Source organism: Lingula anatina, chromosome 2 (genome assembly GCF_051362555.1).
Source record: "Lingula anatina isolate TDL-2025a chromosome 2, LinAna3.0, whole genome shotgun sequence".
Taxonomy (NCBI): Eukaryota; Metazoa; Brachiopoda; class Lingulata; order Lingulida; family Lingulidae; genus Lingula; species Lingula anatina.
The window spans coordinates 39147454-39171378 of record NC_141768.1 but is presented as its reverse complement, the minus strand read 5'-3'; the positions used below and the strand labels follow the sequence as shown (position 1 = coordinate 39171378).

The 23925-nt window shown below is 36.3% G+C and overlaps 3 protein-coding genes across 3 annotated transcripts; 1 reads left to right on the top strand and 2 right to left on the bottom strand.

Annotated features, from left to right (window-relative positions):
- Window positions 1–1896: 1896 nt before the first annotated feature.
- LOC106170749 (uncharacterized) lies at window positions 1897–8238 on the bottom strand. The gene is made up of 3 exons (XM_013550735.2): window positions 7745–8238; window positions 5460–7367; window positions 1897–3108 (listed from the first exon to the last, which is right to left on the bottom strand). The coding sequence occupies exons 1-3, from the start codon at window positions 7808–7810 to the stop codon at window positions 2680–2682; spliced, it is 2403 nt and encodes an 800-aa protein (XP_013406189.2). The 5' UTR covers window positions 7811–8238; the 3' UTR covers window positions 1897–2679.
- A 3404-nt stretch (window positions 8239–11642) lies between these two features.
- On the bottom strand, window positions 11643–17017 carry LOC106170748 (uncharacterized). The gene is made up of 3 exons (XM_013550733.2): window positions 15451–17017; window positions 15171–15257; window positions 11643–13487 (listed from the first exon to the last, which is right to left on the bottom strand). The coding sequence occupies exons 1-3, from the start codon at window positions 15472–15474 to the stop codon at window positions 12255–12257; spliced, it is 1344 nt and encodes a 447-aa protein (XP_013406187.2). The 5' UTR covers window positions 15475–17017; the 3' UTR covers window positions 11643–12254.
- Window positions 17018–17584: 567 nt separating this feature from the next.
- LOC106170755 (divergent protein kinase domain 2A) lies at window positions 17585–23566 on the top strand. The gene is made up of 7 exons (XM_013550742.2): window positions 17585–17770; window positions 18095–18969; window positions 19670–19811; window positions 20255–20425; window positions 20633–20765; window positions 21062–21280; window positions 21479–23566. The coding sequence occupies exons 2-7, from the start codon at window positions 18332–18334 to the stop codon at window positions 21655–21657; spliced, it is 1482 nt and encodes a 493-aa protein (XP_013406196.2). The 5' UTR covers window positions 17585–17770; window positions 18095–18331; the 3' UTR covers window positions 21658–23566.
- Window positions 23567–23925: the final 359 nt, after the last annotated feature.

The following is a 23925-nucleotide window of genomic DNA, read 5'->3' as shown; positions in this document are numbered from 1 at the left end:
TAACTCCATGCAAAATTATGCCCTTGCAGTTTTATAAGCGTTTTATAACATTCTGGAAAAACATTATTTAATGTTTTGAAAACTTTTTATTAATCACCAAAACACGTCTTATGCTGTATGAACTACAGTTAGCGGTTAATTCCAAAATGGGCTTGGGTTAGTCGGCGACTAGAGCGGTGCCATTTGAAAAATATTCGGACTATCGTTACCAAAATAACCAGCATGTGATGAAAGCTTAAATAAACCATTATAATGAATATCCCACCATCATCCTGATGTTCTATTGTTCATTACTTCCGGAAAAAATAAATGAGCATCAATACCTTTAACGCATTTTATCAAAATATGAAAAAAATGTTTTAAAGTAAAAGTGATAGTTGTTTCGTGTCTTTCGTAAACTAGTGAATTTTCCTAACTTGTTTTTCAGAAATATATTCCAATTAACTTCCTCGCAAGGTCAGCTAACACAAAGATGAATAAGTCCCGCTGTAAAGATGATGGTGTGAATCAATTATGTTGACAGTTCACGGTACCCTGTTATAGATAGAGATAGCTATAGCAGTCAAAGGTGACCGTGACTTCCCGCGCGCGCCCGCGCGTGTGTGTGAGAGTGACTGAAACAGTTGAAAACGTTACAACCTTAAAGTTAAACAAATACACCCTACATTTATTAGGCGACAAGCACGTCAAAGCGTGTAACATGTTAATAGGCTAAACGTGCTTAGGTGCTAAACGCGTGGAAAAAATGAGACAAAACAGGCGCTTAGAAATGTGTCTCAGAGCTAAACACTGTTTTTACAGTGTAATGGAAAAGAAGATTGGAGTATCCCGCGAAACAGTAAAAACCGAAATAAAGAACTTTGGAAAAGACTTATAGATGTTGATTCACAAGAAGGTATTGGATAGGTTATACCTTGGCGATAAAAGTAAAACTACTGAAATGTTACAGATTTTTTTTCTTTCTTTGACTATATGTAAAGGTTTAACGCTCATTACAGCATGTCTTAAATTCTGCCCTTACTATTTAGATAACGGGAGCGTCTTCCTTTCCATGGGTGTCAAGAGCACTCACTCATTAGATGGAGGTCATATTTGCCTTCAAGCTACTGATTTATAGGTGGAATTTCATTAGGCGAACTGTAAGATATTTATTAAAATAAAGCACAAAAACTGTGTTTACTTCTGCCCCGATTTTAAAGTACATTGGAACGCTCGTTAATTCCCTAAAATCGGGCCACAAGTAACCTCAGTATGCATGTGCGTACTTTATTTAAAGGGTACGTTAAAGACAAAAACTCTAGATGTGAATACATGTACGAAATACGAAATATTAAGATTCACCTACAACTCTGACTGGGAGTTCTTCCATAACCCCTTGTTTTATCTACAACGCAGATTTTTTCCATTATCCATAATTAAGCCTCACGTAAATCTAATCTTTTTTACTCTATAAATCAGCCTGTAATATATACTTCGTCCATTATGGAAAACATCAAATGTCATGATTACACTTATGCTGGAAATGTTGTAAGCAGTACACACTCCGCATACCGCAGATTTCGGCGAGTTTTACCTGAAGATTGTTATATGGGCTACAAAATTTAAGTGACTTTTTTTTTTTTTTTTTTTTAAGGTAAAATCAAGAACTTGATCCAATTTCGTATCACAACATTGGTTGGTTGGTCTTTATTTTATTTTTTTAGTATTATTATTATGCATGCGTACTTGTCAATACTTTTTCATGCTTTTCCTATTAGATAGAAAAAATCCCCACAACACAATATATTTGTGTTCCTGTATTATTTATAACTGTTTCGTTTATGGCCATAGCTGCGGCGCAAACAGTATAATTCATATCAGACCCTGACAAGCTGAATTCATTGCCTTCTTTCCTTCAACAATTATAAGAACTGGTTTCGACATTGCAGCTTGATGTAAAACAGGAATTGATGTGAATAAGGTGCAAATTCCAGTTTTACCCACACAGATACGCAACTCTAGCTATTCCCCAGACAGAAAATTTTTCTTGAGCAAATATATTGTAATACAGTAAGTTCTGCTTTGTTTTGATAAAAAATATGTTCATCATCATCATCATTTAGAGCCTATAGTGATGATGATGATGATGATGATGATGAACAAAAATATGTTGCAAGGCAGCAAAACTGTGAAATATACAGACAATAGGCAAAAAGTAATGATGGACTGCATAACTTGAAGAAAAACGGCCCAATAAAGATGCTATCTTAGAGCCAGAAATCGCTCCAATATCTTCAAGTTTAATAAGTCACACGATTTCCATTTATTCCGTTAACAGTGCGAAGTGCACACGATAGACGTAGATGATGGCTATATGTACAGACACGATGTATCTGTACATAAAAAAGAAAGGGCAAATAGAATGACAATATCTACATATAACAATAAGTTTGAAAGTTTAATTCCTATTTATTATTAAATTGGACTTCAAAATCTTTTTTTTTTTTTTTTTTTTTTTTTTTTTTTTTTTTTTTTTTTGCATGCCACAAGTAACATGCCATGCTAAATAAGCTGATATATAAATATCCCAATTAATTCCTTCAAGTCTATTATTTTTACTTTTAATGAAATTAAATATTCTTTTCCTGCATGTCAAGATTGGCTGTATCTGGTCCTTTTCGCTAGTATGTATACCACAAATCAACGCCTGGGGGACGCGTGAGAAGCTCCCGATTGTCCCGAGCGGTAATAAAACCCCACTTCGCCCACACTCACGCTTTTTATGGAAGGGAGGCACATAAGTGTTGAAAGTCGTCTACGTCGTTCTCTGGCATGGACCGACTCTATTCCCTTCCCTCCGATTTCTGGCATGCTTCTGGATGCCAGTTTTGTTTGTTTTATTAACATGTACGCACGAGCAATTCTTGGATTAAGAAAGTTCCGAGTATTTTGGTTTCCGATCAGGAATAACTGCTGGTACTTGTCTTCTAATAGAGAGAGATTGCCTGTCATACTGTCTGCACTTGTTGATGTTATGATTTTAGACGGTGAGTCCAGCAATTCAATCTTTGGAAAAGTTGTTTCCACTGCTTTAACGTCTTGATCACTCGTACGGTGTTTCTTTTGTGCCTTTTAAAGAAGAAAAGAAAAAAAGTAGCATTAGTTATATATGATGAAATGGTATTATTTAGCAATAATCGTAATCCACTGGTACTTTGAAAAACGACGTGGTAAAGAAAACCACAAAAAATTCTCGACATGATATGAGAACATCTGTGACAGTATCAATTTGGTTTCGCTGATGTGGATAAACAAAGAAAGAAATTGTGAAACGTATTCCCAATTATCAGTTATTTTTTATCTCTAAAGTAAAAAAAGTTTGATATCATCATCATATATAATCTGCCCTAGCACTGCAATGTGTGAAAATGAGAACGATTTACAGCCAAGCACTGGGTGAAAAACCTTCACATTGATCTTGCAAACTATTATTGGTGATCTATACGAAGTCGCCCAAAGTAGCTCTGCTTGTTTAACTAGGGTGCATCTCTTTATGCCTGGAATTTCAGCCACGACGACCAAGAAAAGTTTAAGTTTGAACCCAAATACTTACAATGTTTGCAGAAATCCTCAAGTAAAAAGTTTACCTTGATGAACTAGCCCATTCAGCGAGTTTTGGTAAACCTAAGAAGGATAAGCCATGGACAAACACAATTAACTGTCGTGAAGATGTTGAAGTCGGATGACTTACCTATGACTTCTCAACAGAAAATTGTCAGAAGAATATTCAGAAAATCCAGGAGAATATGGAGAAAAGTTACAACATCAGCAAGAAAGGATTTATGAATTATAAAATACGACAGAAAAGGAACAATAAGATCCGACATGAAAGGGAATACCAAAACTCGCGACAGTCTTTCGCGGAAAAGAAGCAATAGCAAGATGAAGAACCAAGTGCAAGATCAGAGGACCAAGATACTTTTTTCGAGCAATTCTGTCAAATCTGCTCCTGTCCCACTAGAGTAGAAGATTATGATCATTCCATTAAAAAGTAACCAGGAAAGACCGAAACCGTTTTCAACAATTGAGAACATGCTCAAGTAGAGAGGTACCTTGAATTAAGTGTGTCTATAGCATGAACCAGTGAGGAAGTAGAGACCACTTTTTACTCTGGAGAAAACATGCATAATTCCACATATTGTGGTGCAGGAGAGCATGCAAATGAGAAGTTACATTTAGCACAACTTATTATCATGCACGTTGTATCCAATCTCCACAAACCATAGTCGAAAATTAGCAAATACTTCATGCAAACAAGGAGTGTATTATGAAACACTTATTCAACCACAAAGTTTCAACATTATTAAATAAAATTTATTAAATTTGTGATATGAGTAGTAAAGCAACATAGTGCTTCAAGACACACTATGAACGTCAGACCTTTATAAAGCAATAAATAATAATAATAATAATAATAATAAATACCAAGGTGTAGCATATCCAAAATTACGATTGACTAAATAAAGATCAGTTTTTGAGTTATAAGTTTCTGATTTTTTAGTCACTTTCGAAATGTAGGTGGGGACGGGTAAATTTCACTCTTATCTAAAAATCAAGAAAAGGTTATAGCCCTCTAAAAAGAAAAAAGTCTACATAAAAATTGTTTTTTTCCTTCAAAATCTTGGGGCGGGTGGGGGGTGGGGGTGGGGGTGGGGCTTTTCCCAGCAGTCTTTGGCCTTGACCACCTTGGTGAAGAAAGGCAATTTATTGACATTTCCAGAATTTTTTTCTGGTCTAGCGTACATTGTATACGTTTTTTGCTTGTACCAAACCTAAGCAACACACCTGAATCGCGCTAATATTACTTAAAATGTAACCGAAACTTGCCAAATGTGACTTATGTGAACTACTTTTTAAATAATTTAGTATCTGTTTGTTTTACCCACATACAACGGGTTTGTAAACATGTCCTTGTGTCAACAAAATATTCTTTCACGGGAAAAGTAAAGTTATATTTGTCGGCCATAAAGATCCTTTTGTACATAGCCTTTAAATAGTGGCTGTAAACCTAACACAACAGTGGTCGCCATCTGTCTGTATGTACTCACTACAGGTGAAGAATGCCTACGTGGAAAAGGGCATGGATTAGGCCTATACAGTTATCAGTTCTTAATCCTGACCCTTGTTTCCAGGTTTAAATACATGTAATACGCAATAAAGGGGAATCTCTGTCAATTCAAACACATCAATATTTCATTATCATGTTGAGAAGTGAATGTTTACGTGAAAACAGAACGACGTGTTTGTGTATCAGTATCGATCATGAAGACAGATACCGTCATGAAAAATCTAAAAACTCGTGGGCATCGTTTGCTTGACAATCAATGAGGGCTTTCACTTTGGGTATCAAAGCACGTAATTATAACACTGGCTTTTTAATTTACAAGCCTACTTGAACACGTTACACAAAGAAATCTTACCATCTTTTTCTCCTTGTGGAACTTCACAGAATTTTTCTTTTCCACCATACGGTGTTTATCGTCTGTAGTATTGTTTTGAGCATTAATGGGTGGAAGATCGTAACCATTTACTTTCCCGCTTCTCAACTCACTATTCGCCCTACTGGAAGTTCGACCGCAGTCTTGGTTCTGGCTGTTGTCAACAATAAAAGATGTCTGTCTAGACACACGGGGTACATGTTCAATAACGTTTTCATTTTCAACATTTTCTATGTCCAGTTTATGGCTGGTATTTGTTTCATTTTCTATACTAATGTCCCCATTTTCACCTGCCACAGCTGGGCTTGATTCATCCAAGTTTTCAGCGATATTTATGGTGTCAGTGTTATCGTCTGTTTGTTCCTCAGGTTCCTGATTTTCCGTGCTGCTCGTGTTACCTTTATGTGCTAGAGGCGGTGTCGACAATATAGCGTTCTCTTTCTGGGACTCTGAAATGTTCACATCAATTTGTGTTCTGGCTTCTTTTTCTTCATTTTCCTGTTGGCCTTCCGTATTGGTGACAAAAATGTTTCCAGATTCTTTCAAGTCAGCCGGGTGAACATACACAAACTTTTTCTGTTTGGATTTCACCCCGGAAGAATTTTCTGCAGTTTCTGAATCTTCTTGTCGATCCAGATTATTACTCTCTGAGCAGCTGGTTTCTTCGCAACTTATTTCATTGGGTTCTTCTATGTTTGAATCCAATGTTGCTGTGTCACGATCTATGGTAATGGGCGTATTAACATCATTCGTTAAACCAGCCTCTTCCCTTTTACTTTTTTTAATATCTTCACCATCATCTCCCATTTCGACATAGTTTTCGTGACTCCCTGTATCCTGTTGCTCAACGTTATTAGACAAGTCTGCTGGGCCGCTATTTTCTTGACAGCCTGTAGAACTTGGCGTGTCTTCGGTTGAAGCATTAGGGTGTATTGGAGATGTAACTTTAGTATTAGCTTCAGCATGTTTGTCAGTGGGTGGAGGAGGTACAGGAGTAACTCTCTGTTCAGGATCACTCTGCCTATTTTCTTTTCGAGATGGTTTGGTGGTGGTGGTGGTAGTAGTTTGGTCTTTTGAGACACGAGTCCTTTTCTTTTGCTTTATTTTGGGTAAATATGGAGTGTCCTGAGGGGCGGTTTCAACTTTTGGTTTCGCTTTTGGAAGTAAACTTAAACCAAGTTTACTGGGAACATTGTACTTTGGTATGGGATAGCTCTTTATTTTCTTTGTTGATTTTTTCTTCTTGTATTGTGTATTCAAAGTGTCTAACTTCGTTTCAACATGCGACCAGTCCTCTACTTCAAATTCAACAATTGCAACTTTATTTCTTCCAATATTCTTCCTTATTGTTTTATATCCACCTGACTGACTGTGTATTGAAAGTTGGCTCGAACTTACGACACTTTTTGACTTTTCGAGAGGTTGAGGGAAATCAGGTGGCATGCCTGTGTTTTCCTCTTCAACTGTTTGTTCAACGTTGTCCGGCGTGATGGGTTTCGGAGACGGCAATGTCTCTTTAGCCTCTTCAACAACGTCCGGCGTGATCGGTTTCGGAGACGGCAATGTCTCTTTCGCCTCTTCAACTGCTTCAATTTCTTTGATCGGTTCAATTGTATTTACTGGTTCGCTGGTATTGTTATCTGGTTGCGATTCCTGCTTTTCCGTGACAACCGGTGTCTGCGCACTTGTTGAAGCTCGGTTGGATGTGGAACGAGATCTTTTGGCAGCCTTGGAAGCGCGCATATCTTCCAGTTCTTCCTTCAAACTTTCCTGCTCGTCAATTATTTGAACTGCTGTTTCAAACATTCCCTTGCGACTTTCCTTAATGCTTTCAATGTTATCATTTGTGCTTTTGTCGTACAGCTTTTTTGCAGCCTTATAGAAAGCAACCTGCAAGAAAAAAGTAGTCGTAAGACGTTGGTTGGTTATTATTTTATCAATAAAATAAATAAATACAAATTATAGTGTTTTCTGGCAACATATATTTTACTTCTATTGTAATATTTCTTAAGATATGCTCTTTGCTTTCAGTTTGAAATTTGATGTTCGAAAATTTCAAATAACCATGCATTATTTGCAAAATGTTATATTTCTATATATTCATGCATTTTGAAATACATTTAGATACACGAATCATCTAAATTGGTATTTAAAATATTTTATTCAAGACTTAAAAAATGTTCTATCTAGAGTGATTAATTTATACTTCTGTCAATTCTTTATGTGCCAAACATAAGAAATCAACTATTTGATTATAATTTACTTACTTGCAAATGTTGAGGTAAGTTCTGTATTCTTTCACTGAAGAAATCGTCTTCAAAGATATCTGCCATTTTGAATATCTGGATTTCTTTATATACAAAGACAAGGACGTCCCTTGTGAGTTTTATATGTTACAATGTATACGGTGTTGTTCCAGTACGGTAAAACACACCCTTGCTGCGCATTGCTCAGTACATTAAGGCATTGAATTCCATTGTGGTTCTCGCTTCTTCAAAAATCAGTGTGTCATTCACAGGTCCATGAATATTTCATTACCTTGAATATTTTTTTAAACAAAAATCAATTGCAAAGTCTGTTCTAACTCAAGTTGAAATCTTTTCTCTCAGGCACAGTCATTGTACGTTCACCAAGCACTCCCTCATAAAGAGACCAGTGACACGAGACTGCACTTGAAGTGTCCTGATACTAGGCGTTGGAAACGGGTCTGTTTGTTACACTGGCGATCATGTTGCCACCTCGTCTGTAGTGACAATAAGACCCTGTCCACGCTCGATACTATCATCAGCCCTGAGCATTACACTGGAGAAATTGACACTGAGATAATAATTCACCCTTTCCGAGGGAAAGAATCGATACTGCGGTGTGTCCCATTAATAGCCGTTGCCTGATTAAAAATATCTGTAAACAACTATTCTTATTGTTGAAGAATGGTTCAATATACAGTTTTGTACACATAATGATGCTTTTAAAAATTCCAGAAGAATCTTTTTTGTTCTTTAAGGGAGTTGAATTCTCTCTTCTCGCTATCTTACGTCTATTCATGCGGAACCCTCATAATCCAACCCAGTGCCCTTGATCGATGTCTTTTAATTGTTCGGAAATTATTGCCATCACAAACTGTGATCTTTACCAACATTTGTTCCCGGTATAAATTACATAAGCACATCTTGAAGGCAAGAGAATACAGATAGAGATGTAATGAATAAAGGTGAAGGATGTTCAAAGTTTATGGCTTCCTTGCGCTCATTAGACGTATTGAGCGAAACATTCGACAAGTGGAGCCAGTTTGCTTAGAGCTGCGCTATCATATGAATTATTTGTATCTTTAAAAGCATTTGGCAATCGAGCCCCATGGAGCAGTGTGCGTAATCCAATTGGCTTGATGAATTTAATGTTTGTCATTGGGGTCAAGTCATGGAACTATGGACATATGGTTTTACTTGACTAATGTGTTTATTGGGAATTTAGAAACATTCCATTTTATTAGAGGCCTACATTATTGCAGTGATTGCACATATGATAGATGTAAGCATTCCGTTTGTTTACGCTGGCAACGATTTGTTCAACCATTAACATTATAGAAGTCGTATATTGGATGGCAATATAATAATCCGAAGCAAAATGATGCAAAATACTGTGCTTTGCACTAATACCCTAATTAAAGCGTTGTATCCATTATTAATCTTTATATGTTTTTATTGTTGCACAACGCTCTTCGGTGTATATTTGCTACTGATTTATCAGTGCTTATAATCTTGAAACAAATTACAAAGCGAAAGAGCGAAAGTTCTATAAATTGCACGGCTCTTGTCCAAACTGGAACTATTCATTGTCTCTATTTAAAAACAATGAGTTACATTTGTAAGACAATGGCATTTCAACATACGCAGATAAATCAACACGCGTTTAATATTTTATGATTTTTCTGTGTAAATGTATTTGGTGGAATGAAGAAACGGGCAATATTTAGTATCTGCATATTCAGTGCAATTATTCACTGCATATTTCTCTCATCATCTTCAGGCGTGGAAGCCCATAACTACTTGTGCTGCAAAGTTTTCTAAGTGCTGTTTTAGGGGTCACATTGTATGAATTAGCAGAGTTTTTCGTAATATTGTATAATAAGATAGATACCATTTAGATAGAGGGTGTAACATCCACTATCCATAAAGCTAGCTTAAATATCGAAGTGACAGGTATCAACAATATCCGAAGGTAAAATGGCTTCAGATTGTTATCATAATCCTCCAGTCTGTCAACAGGCTAAGAACAGGGCTCCTGCAGCTGTGGCTAGCGCGGTATATCTGTATTAGATAACTTGAACACCTCAAGTCAAAGATGCTTACCTCCACTACAAAATATGATGATTATTAAATTTAAATTTATATTTTTCACTGTCATGAGTGGAATTGCCCGTTTCTATCTTAACTCAGTGATTATAAACGCTTTAATAGGAAAATTTATTCTTCTTTAAATTTTATACATTTATAGGCAAAATAAATATTAATCTTATTTCATTTTATCTGAAAAAAACAGAACTTGACAATGGGCTTATGGATCGTAATTCCGTGAACTGTTTCGGATGTATGGTAAACTTTGGTGATAAAAGGAAATGTTATAAGAAGATTTATTTTTTGATATATAAAGGACAAACACTGATCGTATGCCTTTAAAATAACTGTTGATCGCATGATAAGCTCTACTTGCTGGTTGTCAAATTAATTGATTTTACACCATCGTGTCCAGACACAATGAAATATTTTTCTTAAAACCAGTGAGAGGAGGACTATTTGGTAAACATTTCTATCGATGGTGTGTCAGTAGACAAGGATAAATATCCCATCATGGGTGAAATGTATCGCCTGCAGTCAAATACAACTAATATTTCTGCTACAAGTTTGTACAATATGAACTCCCATTAGAGACATTGATCCGGACATATGAGAACGAGAAACGTTTGTGTGGCGACTATTGATTCCATCATTATTTAAAAAGGCGTGACACGCGTCAACAAGTTATAGGTGCAGCTGAATCGGCGGTTAATAATGGATAAAATTAGATAAATGTGCTTAATGTTTTTCACATCAGATTATCTAGATAAAAATTGTGTATGTCCAGTCAAAGAGCAACGAGTTTGCTATTATTCCCCCACACGTTTTTCCAAAATCAATGTATCTAAACACAGTGAAAGAAAACTCGCCATACTTTTTCAAGTTGAATAATATTCAATCCCAAGAATATCCTAAAGCATTTTTACTCAATACAATGACAGATCAATATCTGTTTCCTATCTGCATATGTTGGTCATTTACCGAAATTAAAAACAACAACAACAACAACAATATCAATCATAACCCACTTCATGTACCGATGAATATAATCCATCCAATGGAATCTGACCTTTTTCATTACCATAATTATGTTCTGATATCGCTGTGAGAGATCAATAAATACCTGCAATTAAGGCTCGAATTTTTTTGTGCTCTTTCGAAGATAACTGTCGAATTCCCTTACTAAATAAATGCTGAAAACAGATCAATGTAAATGTTAAGAGCTAAAATGGTATCCTTAATAATTATAACAAAAACTATAACGCATCATGCCAAATGCATTTCTTCTGACAATCGTTCGTGCCATCGCTATTAAACCCACCCTAGGTTTACTGATGCTTTTCAATAATATAATAAACAATGTACTGGGGCTTCGACTGTTTGAATTTCCCCTTAATGACATAGAATTGATCTTAACTTGTGTAAAATGACAAATTCAGTAAAAATGAGCACATACATTTTATTTGTGCTTTTTTTAATTACAGTTGTGGCCAAACAACCATTGTAATTGCATTTGTTGTCCATCTTTGTAAGTAATGCAATGGGCGGGGGCCGATGTGTTAGTTGTGATTCTAACAGCACACGTCTCGAAGAGAATGAGATGGGATCAATAAGATGGTTAAATTTTCATTCGCTCTCACAATAGGCGTTAGAGTCATTCTATCTCTTTCACTCGATTGCGTTCGCTCTCTTGCATCAAAATAAAAAGAGCAGTGATATTGGACCCATTTTCATGTTGAGATAAAAACAAGGCAGCTACAAAAATAAATAAATAAATAATAATAAAATAAAATATAAAATAAGAAACAGAAATCATATCTAAATACTTTATTGCAGGTCTTCATGACACTGAAAAATACAAAGTACAGGGACTTGCAGCCACTTCAATTTTGTATGCATAAGACGCACGTGCAAGGGTAGGCCTACATTCTAATTGTTATTAGCAATTGCGTACTCAGTCACCTTTATCACAGTCAATAACGAGACTCAAATTATTCAAAAAGCTTTGTCATTAATTGAACACAGATTGATAACTGAGTCGTTTCATCTAAATGACTAGACAAACGGTATTCACTATAACTTCTCATTCTAAATGTCAAATACAATCGTTTCAGTTTCCATATATTCAACAATGATCTTATTTTATTCATCACCTGATATATATTATAATCTTGATATAAATATCTAGTTGATGACGTAAACAGTTGAAAGTAAAAAGACTGTGCGGATATGATAGTGATCTCTCAAAAAAAAAATAATAATACAATCTTGCCAAAAATAAGTGAATATCTGGTAGTTTCTTTTTCCCGTTGCAGTGCAATTACAGTCAGGTTTTCCTTTGTCTTTAAGACTTCGTTTTGAGACATTTTTTTTATGGATTCTGTAGACCCAAAGAAAACTGCTAGGACTGAGAGGTTCGTCGATATGCACTGTTTTCTTGGGATTAACTTGATGTTGGTTTTACAGACTTATACCGGATCTGACGAGGTTGCGGATATTTATGTTTGTCACTATGATCGAAAGGTTTGCTCTGCTCCTGTTCTCGTACAGTTTTGATAACCGTGTAAGAATGAGCTGCTCGAATACTTGGAAATGCTGTCAATTTTTTCTGGCATTGTCTCAATAAATATGCTTCATTTTGAACCGATTTTACCCTTTCAACATTTGTCTTATGGTCGGACGAGGAGCTCGCGCTGGACCTCAGTGGGGAATGGGGCGCAGATAATGTCTTGGGTAAAGTAAGAGGTGTTGGAAGGTTGTCGATCCTCTCCAGTCTTGAGAGTCCCAACTCGTGGGTCGTCATGGCAGTAGTGACGCGGAAATCGAAGAAAGGATCCCTTTCACGTGACCGCTTCTTGCACACTGGCAGTGGCGCGACAGTTTTCGGTCGGAGAAAATTACCAAATGGTCGTGAGCCGTTTTTGTCTCTTGTATTACTAGTATTTGGCATTTTGTTTGGCGCAGATTTTGACCTTATTTTTGAAAACTTCATAGATCTCCTGCTTGCACGCACTGGAGTACCTGTCTTTTTTTCTTCGTCGTTGGCAGGTTCATTTTCTGTGTTCTCCCCTCCAGGGTCAGCTTCACTGCCACCATCGCCGTCCGTTCCGTCCTTATTTGCTTTTTCAATTTCATCTTCTTCTTGAGTCGAACTCCCTGAGACATCCTTAATGCAACCCTCCGTTCCCACTGTGACCTTCATGTCCTGTTCGGGCGCGTCATTTTCCGTTTCCTCTACCTGCTGGTCATTAACGTGTGATTCGCTCTCACTATCGCTAGTTTCTGATGCATTAACCTTGATACATTTCCGTGAATCAACTGATGAGGCAGAATCGGAGTCCGAATCAGTATCAGTGTCGGAACCCTCATTTTCTGTGGCTAAACTGTGGATTGCAGGTTTTTTGGGAAAGTCTTTAACTCTTGAGAGAGGTTTTTTGACATAATAATTGTTTTTGTCGGAATCAGAATCGGAATCGGAATCAGTGTCCGAATCATCATATTGCACCGGATTAGGTATGGGGTTTCCAGGCCAAGGATTTCCTTTTGTTTTATTAAGTTTCCTTTTGTCCATCGAAGACTCCTTATTGGCCAACAGATTCCGTGTTGAATTTATAGCTTTAACGGTGAGATTACTGTCCTTGGCAAACGCCTTGCTGACTGATGCCAAGAACTGTACCTAAAAACCAATGAAAGAAAATAAAAGCGTCAATTATAGGCAACATGCTCTTTTTATCGTGCTCTATTGATCCCCTGTATATAAGTGGAATGTAAATGGATGGTTTGCTCATATCAAGTAGACCAAAAGTTTCATATAATTTCAAGAGCATTGATTATGTTAATGGTACTGGGTCTGTTACCTTTCACAAGAGAGAGAGAGAGAGAGAACGATGAAATACAGTCAAAACATGTTGACTGTTTTCAGTAGACCTACACACTGCTTGTTAAAAAACACGGGTTTCATTTGTGAATAAGTTCTCAGATATTATGCTCTCGTCTAATACAAATCTAAGAGAAAGGTATTTGTGCAGTATTTTTAACTTATCACTTTTGTTGATCACACAATATCTCTGTAACTAAGACGACGTTCAAATAAAAACAAACTTGATAGTAGGCCTACATCTTGATAGCTCTGCCTGTGCCTGCACCTCTGAGAACCCTCTAGTTGCTGGATGATACCCTCCGCAATGTAAATAGCGCACTTAACGCAACACTTACATCCTTTAATAAGCTTAGTGAAGGGGAAAGCTAACATCAGTGTTGCTAAGAACTTCGATTTTAAAAGTGGTTAACAATATTCATTAGTTCTCTAAAACTATCGATATATATACATAAATGGGCGGATTTAATGTGTTCTATTAACACGGAAGATTTTGGTGCTACACCGAGCCATCGCCCCACGTGAATTGCAACATCTGGCTCGAATATCTTTCCTCTTTCAAAAGCACCGCAACTTACCTAAAATATGTCCCAGTGGATTAAAATGCATGTATGTATGTAGATGCTTGATACCAAATGAATGGATTATGATTTCCTAAACGTCCTGTTCATAAACGTTTTAACTTTTCATAGCGTTCATAAATGATGCCAAATTCAAGAATGGTTTGACCTAATTTGCCAAAAAAAAAAAAAAAAAAAAAGATGATGATAACAGGGTCTCTCTATGAGCAAATTATTTTTATGGATGTATATATATTCTACCGGAATTATTTACTTTATCAAAGTATTTTACGTTGCTTGCACATCTATTAAAGGTAATCTTACATGTAATATACGCATTTCGGGAAATTAGGGAACATACCATAAAACTGAAATTTGCGAGTGGCAGCCATTTACATTTATAAAAGTTTCCCAAAACGATTCGTCATCAACAAACAACGAAAGCATTTACTGGACGAAGACGTTAACGCAAGGAAACCTGATGGTAAATGCTTTTTTGATCATTTTGTTGAAATTGTTGCAAAAAAAAAAAAAATGTGGAGCTTGTTGCAATCATCTGTCGGTGGTTACTTGTCAGTTATTCAACACCCCATGAAGTATAATTTGGTCCTTATGTTTTTTAATGTTTGTCCAGCAATCACTCAGCATTCAGAACATAACAGTGTTTCAGGTTTCTTACATTCATGGTCGATGAATAAAAAGGAATATAGTGAATATAGTGAATATATTAACCATCCAAAACGATAATTCTAAGGCGTAATTAGTATAAAGTGAAGATGAGTTTTCTGGACGTTTCTACTACAATCGAATACATTTTTATGGTATTCTCGACTTCCCACCTTTAATGATGACATACATTGACAAGTCTTCGCCACTTCAAAAGCAAATATATGATAAGCACATGTTCTTTACAGCGTCTTACCTGTAATTTAGCTGGTAGAGCAGATATTTTCTTTTTCATTTGTGGATCGTTCATTATGTCACTGATGGAATCAAACGCCTCCAACGACTGAAGAAGATTGTGTTAATAGAAATAATAACACATGTATATGTATATAAAAGCGATGTACCAACGATGGTTATTTATAGGATGCAAACAGGTCGTTATTCAACACACGAGGTTTGCAAATACATCTTTTTCACAAGGTATTTGATGACGGAGAAATGATTTTGGAGCAGAGTGCTGCTTCTTGTTGACATACCATGGGTTCCGGAGAGCGTTGCATGTTTCGGATCCTGTTCGTCACTGCTCCAAGCCAATACTCGGGAAATCACCAATGTGGCCAAACGGACAAAATCACATGGCAATCTCCGTTTGAAATATCCCAACTAGATGCAAGAGTAAGTGATTCAATAAGGTTGCGTAACCACAGAAATAGCTGATTTCAGGCAATTTTCACAATAGGTTTCTAAGCACCTGTTCCTGCGCAACTGCAATCTGTTACTGTCAATGCAAACGTCTGTATTCTTCTATGGATTAAACTGGCTGTGAAGAAATAGAGTAAACATTGTCTGAAAAACGAATTGCAAACCGGGTGCTTGAATTAGTATGCATTTATCAACTCTCGTATCTCCAACAACGGAATCATTACTTTTGAACAAAAAATCGATATTCATCAAGCTGAGGACAACGGGTTGCTCAGTAGAGCTTGACTTTTCATCGGAGTATTCTGTTCGCACCATTTACCCGTTTTAGAAAAGATACAAGCCTTTTTAGCATGTTGTTTTTATGTGGCTTCACAATAAATTGACTCGCTTCTATTTTCCATTGACTTATAACCGACTAGTGCTGTCTTAACCCAGCCTCTAATATACAGGTGAACAGATAATCCTGGGTGTTGTGAGAACGGTAATTGTTTGTTGTGACGTAAATGGAAATTAAACCATGCTACATTTGATGTATTGACAAACTAGTAAATAGATAAAAAGAAAAGACGTGTCATATTAGTCGTTGTCAAAAATTTTAAAGAAGCGGACAGACTGTCTCTTTAAAACAGTCAATTTAACAAAACTGTGCAAAGTGTCCACATATCTAGAAGAAAAGGGAAGAAAATTAAAGAGAGAAAGAGAGAGAGAGAGAGAGAGGGAGGGAGCATTCAGTTCTTATTACTGATCACGACAGTGCTCGCAATTGTGGATAATAGCTGTAATCGCCACAAATGCCGTTGCATAGGTTGTATGTTCCCCAGGGAGGTGAGGTTTTTTCAGGAGTGAACAGATCCATTAGGTTCACGTGTACTTCTATAACTGAAAAGTCAGTTCATCTCGGGAAATCAGGCTATAAAACTAAACCTTTGCCTTTACTAAGCGCTGGTAGAAAAATCGGTTTCTTGCTAGCTCTTCAAATCAAACAGTGTTATAGTATGCCGACATAATTTCGCATACTTAGTCGTTTTTCACAAAAGATAAGATGAAGGTTTATTTAGCCAATAAATATACAGAATATACAATATCGGGAATAAATCATTCTATAAAAGCGACGTTGATTTAAAATACTGTAAAAGTTGTATGAATAATAAAGGTTTAAGAATTTGTATTAAAGGGGCACGGCTGAAGGATGAAACATAGGCCTACATAAAAATTGTCAACTGCCCTTGAAAACTAAAAGCCTGGATTTGCTTGGTAAAAAGTTATGAAGATGTGAGCAGGATGTGAAACTGTCACTCATCAAAGACACCGTTTTATTTGCTACCTTCAGACACATGCCAAACAATTTACGCATAAAATATAATTATTGTTTCATTGCTGCTTTTATATAAATCTGACAGAGAGTTTGGCTGACTGTTCCAAACCCATACAGAGAAAAATCCCTATCACTTTTGCTCACCAGTAGGCCTAAAACCCATTTTTTTATTAATATTTGCTTTCTCACTTAAGATTACTGAAAAAAAATTAAGAGGAGTCAACTTTAACATGACGGTTTTTAGCCTCACAAATGTGTTTTATGGGTCAAAATTTAAAAACATCCCATTCCTCAGAAACAAGTAGGCCTAAAGGATCGAATAAACCAAAGTCCATTTTGTGCGACAGCTAAATAGGCCTATCTCATAACATGAAAATGTAATTTATACATTATCTAAGCGGATAAATAAGGGAATAAAACCTTATATATCAATTGGCTTAAAAGTGAGGTTGCTTCAAAAAGCCTATTATCTGTTTTAAACCAAGACCCCATTCCCATAGACATAATCGGTCTACGTGGACCGACCCAACTCTGCGGAGACTCTCGCTGAATATATACCTAATTAGTTTAAGTGGATGTCACGCCTTCTTCTGGGGGTAAAGTGGAATACAGGAAAGCTATAGATTTTGTTTGGAAACAACAGGAGGTGTGTCATTTAGTTAAGCTGATTGCACTTAGCTAGAGTCCCCGCAGAGTTAGGTCGACCTATGTAGACGGATGGTGTATATAGGAGTGGAGTCTAAAAGTTAAGGATGAAAACGAGATCACCCGTTGGAGTGTTCAATATGGCGGCCTCCATTTTACTAAACAGCAATCGACCCGTCTGTCATTATATCCCTGTAAGTAGGACCCCAAAAGTGTGTTTTTATATATAATTGTGTTGCGTACGTATCACTTAATAGTCACTAGGCGCTTACTAATATTCATGACCCTTACTTTCGGCTTGGATTCGTAAAATTTACAATGTACTCTGTATTGGTTATATTGGCCCAAAACTTTGCCCCAGTTTTCGGTTTTACATGCTTGCATGTTAGGCCGATAACCGAGGCAACTACGTCTTCACTGCTTCTGCGACGAATGACAACGCAAGGCATTAATATGGTTTAATTATTACTAGTAATTTGTCACTATGTTTAATCCGTTTATTTGTTTCTTTCTACTAGTGAAAAAGAGTGCAAGAATACATGTACCATGCCTTCCGTACGTGGCGCTTTCTTAGACTCCTGGGACTTTGGTTGAGCCAACAAGGACAAAGACAGCAAACTTCTAGATGGAGACTGAGCATTTACTGCACAGATCCTGATAATTCCACAGCTAGCAATATTACTTAAATATACCAAACAATCTAAATTGGATGGGCTTATTTATCTTGCATACAGTACTAAATTGCTACCAGCAACATGAAGCAAATTAAGGCTGTGAAGAGACAATTAAAAAGACATCAACTCTGCATTATGTTTGGCATTTTGTGTATATCGGTCTTTGTGACGTTTTATATTAATTACTTTGCGTGGAAGAAACACACTTTGCTTAAAAAAGCAGCTGATTACCCTGCTCAGTTTATTAACTTTGTAAGATACATGACACAAAGTGACCACGGGTTTTGGTTCTGGAAGGATGGTGTCAGAAAGTATGCTAATCATTTACAGTTCTTGAGAGGATATTTGACTGATCAGAATCTCACACATGTCCCAAATGCTTTAACCAAGCAGTCCACCTGTCCTGCTTGTTTTGGAGAAGACGCATGTAGTGCAATAAGTAATGGAGACGTCAAAATCTTGAAATCAAATAATGGTGACATGACTTATAGAGGTGTGTATTTTGGCAAATGGGATGACAAGGATATAGTCCTAAAGCAACTAGTTACAGATCACGAAGAAGGATTTAAAAACTTTGACAAGTTTTTGTGCAAGCATTCTCAGAAAAGGTGGCTCTGCCGCGGTCCAGAGGTCATTAAACAGACCTTCATCGGGGCACGCGATGCAATGAAGCTTGAGAACTTGGCCAAGGGCTTCAACATCACCAGGGAAGGAGCAGGGTAAATGAGAAGACAAGAGACATTAAGATTTCAAATCATTTGAATCACTTTTTTATTGTATATTAGATTTGTTAATGAGCACCTTTTTCAAGTTAAATTCACAGATTTTGATAGAGAAGAGATTTAGTATTGTACCAAATGTATGGCTGCAGCTAGGTTAATTAAAGAAAACCCATAACTTGACTTTTATGGAATTCCCTTAGATTTATTTTTCTGTTCAGATGGGCCTCATAGTAGTGGTTCATACATCCTCCACCTCTTTACTTTTCAACGTTTGACTTGGAACCTGTAAATGATTAAGCCAGGCCTACCCAACTACCTGACTTGGCACTGAATGATCCTGAATTCACCAGTAGATCGGACCACACTGCCCGTTTTTAAGGTGTGCGTCAGTACGCACTTCGAAGTATCAGACGCAATACCGCTCTTGTCTAGTACACGGTGTGATACTGATGATTCTCAACGGGGTTGGAAAGTAGTGCATCTCATCTCAAAATATGTTCTGGGGTATGATACTGTGAAATGCGTACTGACGCACACCTTGAAAATGGGTAGTGTGGTCCTATCTACCGGTGAATTCGGGTGCCGAGTCTGGTAGTTGGGTAGGCCTGCAGCTGTTGAAAGTACTGAAGAATATATATAATATTTAACTGTTGTGGATATGGCTTTGAGAGTCGGTCTCATTTTGTTTTGTTTTCAGGCTGAAACTGTGCCTGACTACCAGATTTATAAGAAAACTTCAGCAACTCTATGATATAGATGACAACAACAAGTTATCAGCACATGAAAGTTCAATAATGTACACTTCCTTAGTTGTGAACCCAGAGGCTGCTCTGCTAAAGGTAGGTAAATTTGGTGCAATCCAAAATAACCAAATCTCACTACTCATTGGTTTGCTGTTGATGTTTTTATTTAATTTATCAATAATATATATATATATATATATATATATATATATATATATATATATATATATATATATATATATATATATATTTTTTTTTTGCATCACCATGGCCACTAGAAATTGATGTCCTTGTGGAGTCAATCTATACATTAAGATAATAATAACACATATTAGGTATTTGAAACAATAATGTAATAGGTACATATTCTAGTGTTGATGTATAGAAGTATATCTGAATATAATATTAAAGATGCTCACTCTAGAACAGTGCCACCTGCCATTGAGAAACATAACATTTTATCACTGATTATAGATTGTCAGATTTGCTTTCCTGTTGTATTTTAATTTTTTAACTGGCGCTCTGGCTGTTATATTCAGTTTTTCAGCAGTTTGGACAATTCATGGCCATTCCCAAAGTATTATGGAGCCTGTGGGAGAGCAGTCATTGCTGAAAATGGAGGAAAACCTCTGGTGGATTATTTGAACCAACCATGGGAAATACGTGCCAGCCTTGCTCTTCAGTTGTTGGAAGTTGTCCAGTACATGCTGGTATGAATTTTGTTTTTAAATGTAAGACAATTGAATAGTAATGTATAGAATACTATGTAATATTATGTATTAATCGAACGCATTTTTATACTGGTGCAACACCAGTTACTAGTAGTTTAAATTCTGGAAGTCAGATGATTTGTAGTATCATTTTTCAAGGTACAATGTGGTATTTAGTTATTAAAAGGATTAATTTTTTTTCATCAGCATGGAGATCCAAACTGGTCAGTGTTTTATGTGGACATAAATTATGACAACATTGCCATTACCAGCAGTGAAAAATTGTCTTTCATAGATTTGGAAGATTTGACTTTACTGGATAAAAAGGAGTTTGACCAAGGTAGGAGTAGAGAGATGCTAATTTGTTTATTCAAATGTATGATTTATTATAAATTGAGGACCATGAACCAGTTATAATGGGAATTATGAACCAGTTAAAATGGATGTAGCATTTCTTTGAAACTTTTGTGCAAACTATCTATAATGCAAAGGTGAAAAAAAAGAAACACTGACATTCCCTCTGACAAAGACAGAATTAAGAATAAGTTTTGATTGGCTTATGAATATACTTTTCTATCGGGGGAGATTAACTGTGACTAACATTTGTTTAAATGCTGACTTGGTACTTTATATCAGGTGAGACTGAAGTCAGGCGAGACAAACCATGTAATGAGGAGTGTTTTGGTCAGTTTGCTGCTGCGATGTATGGTAAAAATGCCAGGGATTTTTGCAGTACTATTCCAATATACTCCGATGTCATGTTTGCCCTTGTCTGTCAGAAAATTCTGTCTGATTTGGAGGAGCATAAGAAGAGGAGCTGGTTTACAGATCCGAAGATAGAAATAAAACGCCCAGGTAAGACATTATCCAAGTAGAAATGGTCCTTTTGATGAGATGATAGACAATGTTTTAAACTAGAAACCTTGGTTAGGCTCAGACAATTTCTTTGGAAAATAATAATAATTATAACAAGCTTAAGGAATATTCCTAAGCGTGAACATCAGCTAGCATATTTTGATAGAGTTCTCGGAACTTTTCTTACATATTTTTCAGATGGCCTTCTGCACAGCATTCCATATCATTTCAAGACCACCATTGAGAAGTCCCTGAGGGAGTGTGTGGAGGAGAGAGAGGTGGATGGCAGGATCCAGGCCGTGGAGTACCTGAGGGGAGCACTGGTGGAGTCCCTGGGCTCCGCGGGAGGGGCAGGGGCAGATGAGGGGAAAGAGTGAGGTGGTGGCAGGTGCTAGGTTGTGGAGTACCCGAGGGGGGGTGGGGGCACTGGTGGAGTCTTTGGGTTCAGCGGAGGGGAAGAGGCAATGGAGGGAAGTTAAAGGGATAATTACTCTTCGTTTTGGTCAAAAAATGAATTTTTCTGGAGTAAACAACAATTTTCCCACACTTACCAATGGTTAATGAATCCATTTTTACATTCAAAGTTAGTCCCTGTTTTTTTTCCTAAAAAGTTTGGTTTTTTGTTAAAATCTCTTAAGAGATTATAACAGAGTACAGCCATCAATTGAAGTCACGTGATCTGAAGACAAGCTCAGACATCAGAATAATAGCTATAACTGCTGTTTTTGTGGTAAAACAGAATATATTATATTTCTGTGAGTTGTTCACAATGTTTTTATTGTGAAATAAAGATATCATACGAAGAGTTAGTATCCCTTTAATAATGAGATCTCTATGCCTGTATCTATTGCATTTGTGGGACTACATTTATACACATTACTGAGGATAGGTGGGTGTATATTGGGGTCAGTCTGGTCTCACCCCATTTCCTTTGACAGAACTGATGTAATGTGTACATGCAGTGAATTGATTGTGGTCACATTTTGATAATAAGACTCAGAGCCTGTTGTTACATAACCTGAATTTGATTTGTTATAATTATCTTTCTTATAAATGGCTGTGCATAGTGTTAACAGGAACCAAGCAAAGTAAAAGGCCGCTGCAAGGCTAACTAGGGCAGTTAATTATTAACTGTTGGCTTCCATGAATGGTCTTTTAAAGATAATAAGGATCAAAAATTGGATCTGGATGTTCATGTAAAATATTAGCAAGAAATACAGAATTATTTATGTAGTTATTTGGTGCTATGGGCTAATTATGCAGGGTAGAAATTGACTTATTATATGATGTAATGCATGCTGATACAACAGGATTTTGTAATCAAAAATTATTTCGTTGGAACAATTGGCAGCTCTGAAACCCTGTGATATTTTATGGTTGTGCTGTTAGGTCTTATGGTAGGATATCTCTCACAAGAATGTAGGATGACAAAAATAATCCACATTTTTTGACTGATGTTTTGAAATCGGAACAGCGAGGAACCATTTTTCAAACTTCACTAACTAAGAATCTCATCATGGTCAACAGTTTCTAGTGTTTCTTAATATATTCTTCAAATATCTCACAAAAGAATGTTGTTCAAAATATTGGTGTAAAATTTTGGAATATTTTGGCCCAAGATAAGGAGTAATCCAACCAAATTAAATATATGTTTTTAACAAGAACGACATGGCAAGTATTTCAGAAACATACTTGAGTTTGTCTACAAAAATATGGTTAACCTTGAACCAAATTTTGAACAAGCTTGCAGTCTAAATTTCTTTTGTGAGATGACCTCTGTTCAAAGGTTCCTTTTTTGCCAAAAGTGAAAATACTGGGAATGCACATACTTGACTTACTGCTATATCAGAGTCATATAGCTTTTGGAAATTGGTAAAAGAGGAAGATCTGGACAAGATATAGCTAATGGTTGTTTAAGTAGGACTTAAACTGTGTTCATTCAATTTACTACATTTTGTGTAGGATTTGCTTTTACTATTTTTTATTTAAGATTGAATGCAATCCATTTTTACTTGTATATGTTTTAATAACTCTATGTAAATATTTTTAATTTTTGGTGCATTTAAGTTCACGTGCCATAATAAAGTAATTTTTCTTCTTCAATCAACAGCTAAATGTTGAAATTGTTCATTTCCAATATTTCAGTGTCAGAGCATCTTCATCAGGGAATGATCAAGTGCCATAATATTTTGATACAGGACTGTATAAAACAACTTGCCATATAAACTGGTGTTTGGTCAAATCATTGGCTGATGTATACTGTCATTAAACATTTTGCAATTGAAAGTCCTTTGTTTTTGATTGGATAATATGAAGACAAAACAACATCGATGTTAGCGAACACCTATTAGATCTAAAGAGTAACTCTTTCACATGTGGCAATCATAGTGAAAATATTATATACTGATAATATTAAGACTTTTCTGAATATTATCAGGTAGACATTTAAATTAACATGTAATTTTTTGCATCCTCAACATAAGAACTTCAGGCCACTAACAGATCACCTACTTTGTGATGATAATACCACACCCAATACATCTTATGTTCGATGAACACAGATTATTATTGGGTTCCCATTCCATGTCACCAAGACACATTTTTCCTGTTTAAAAGTAAACAAATTTCAATACAATGAGCTCGCC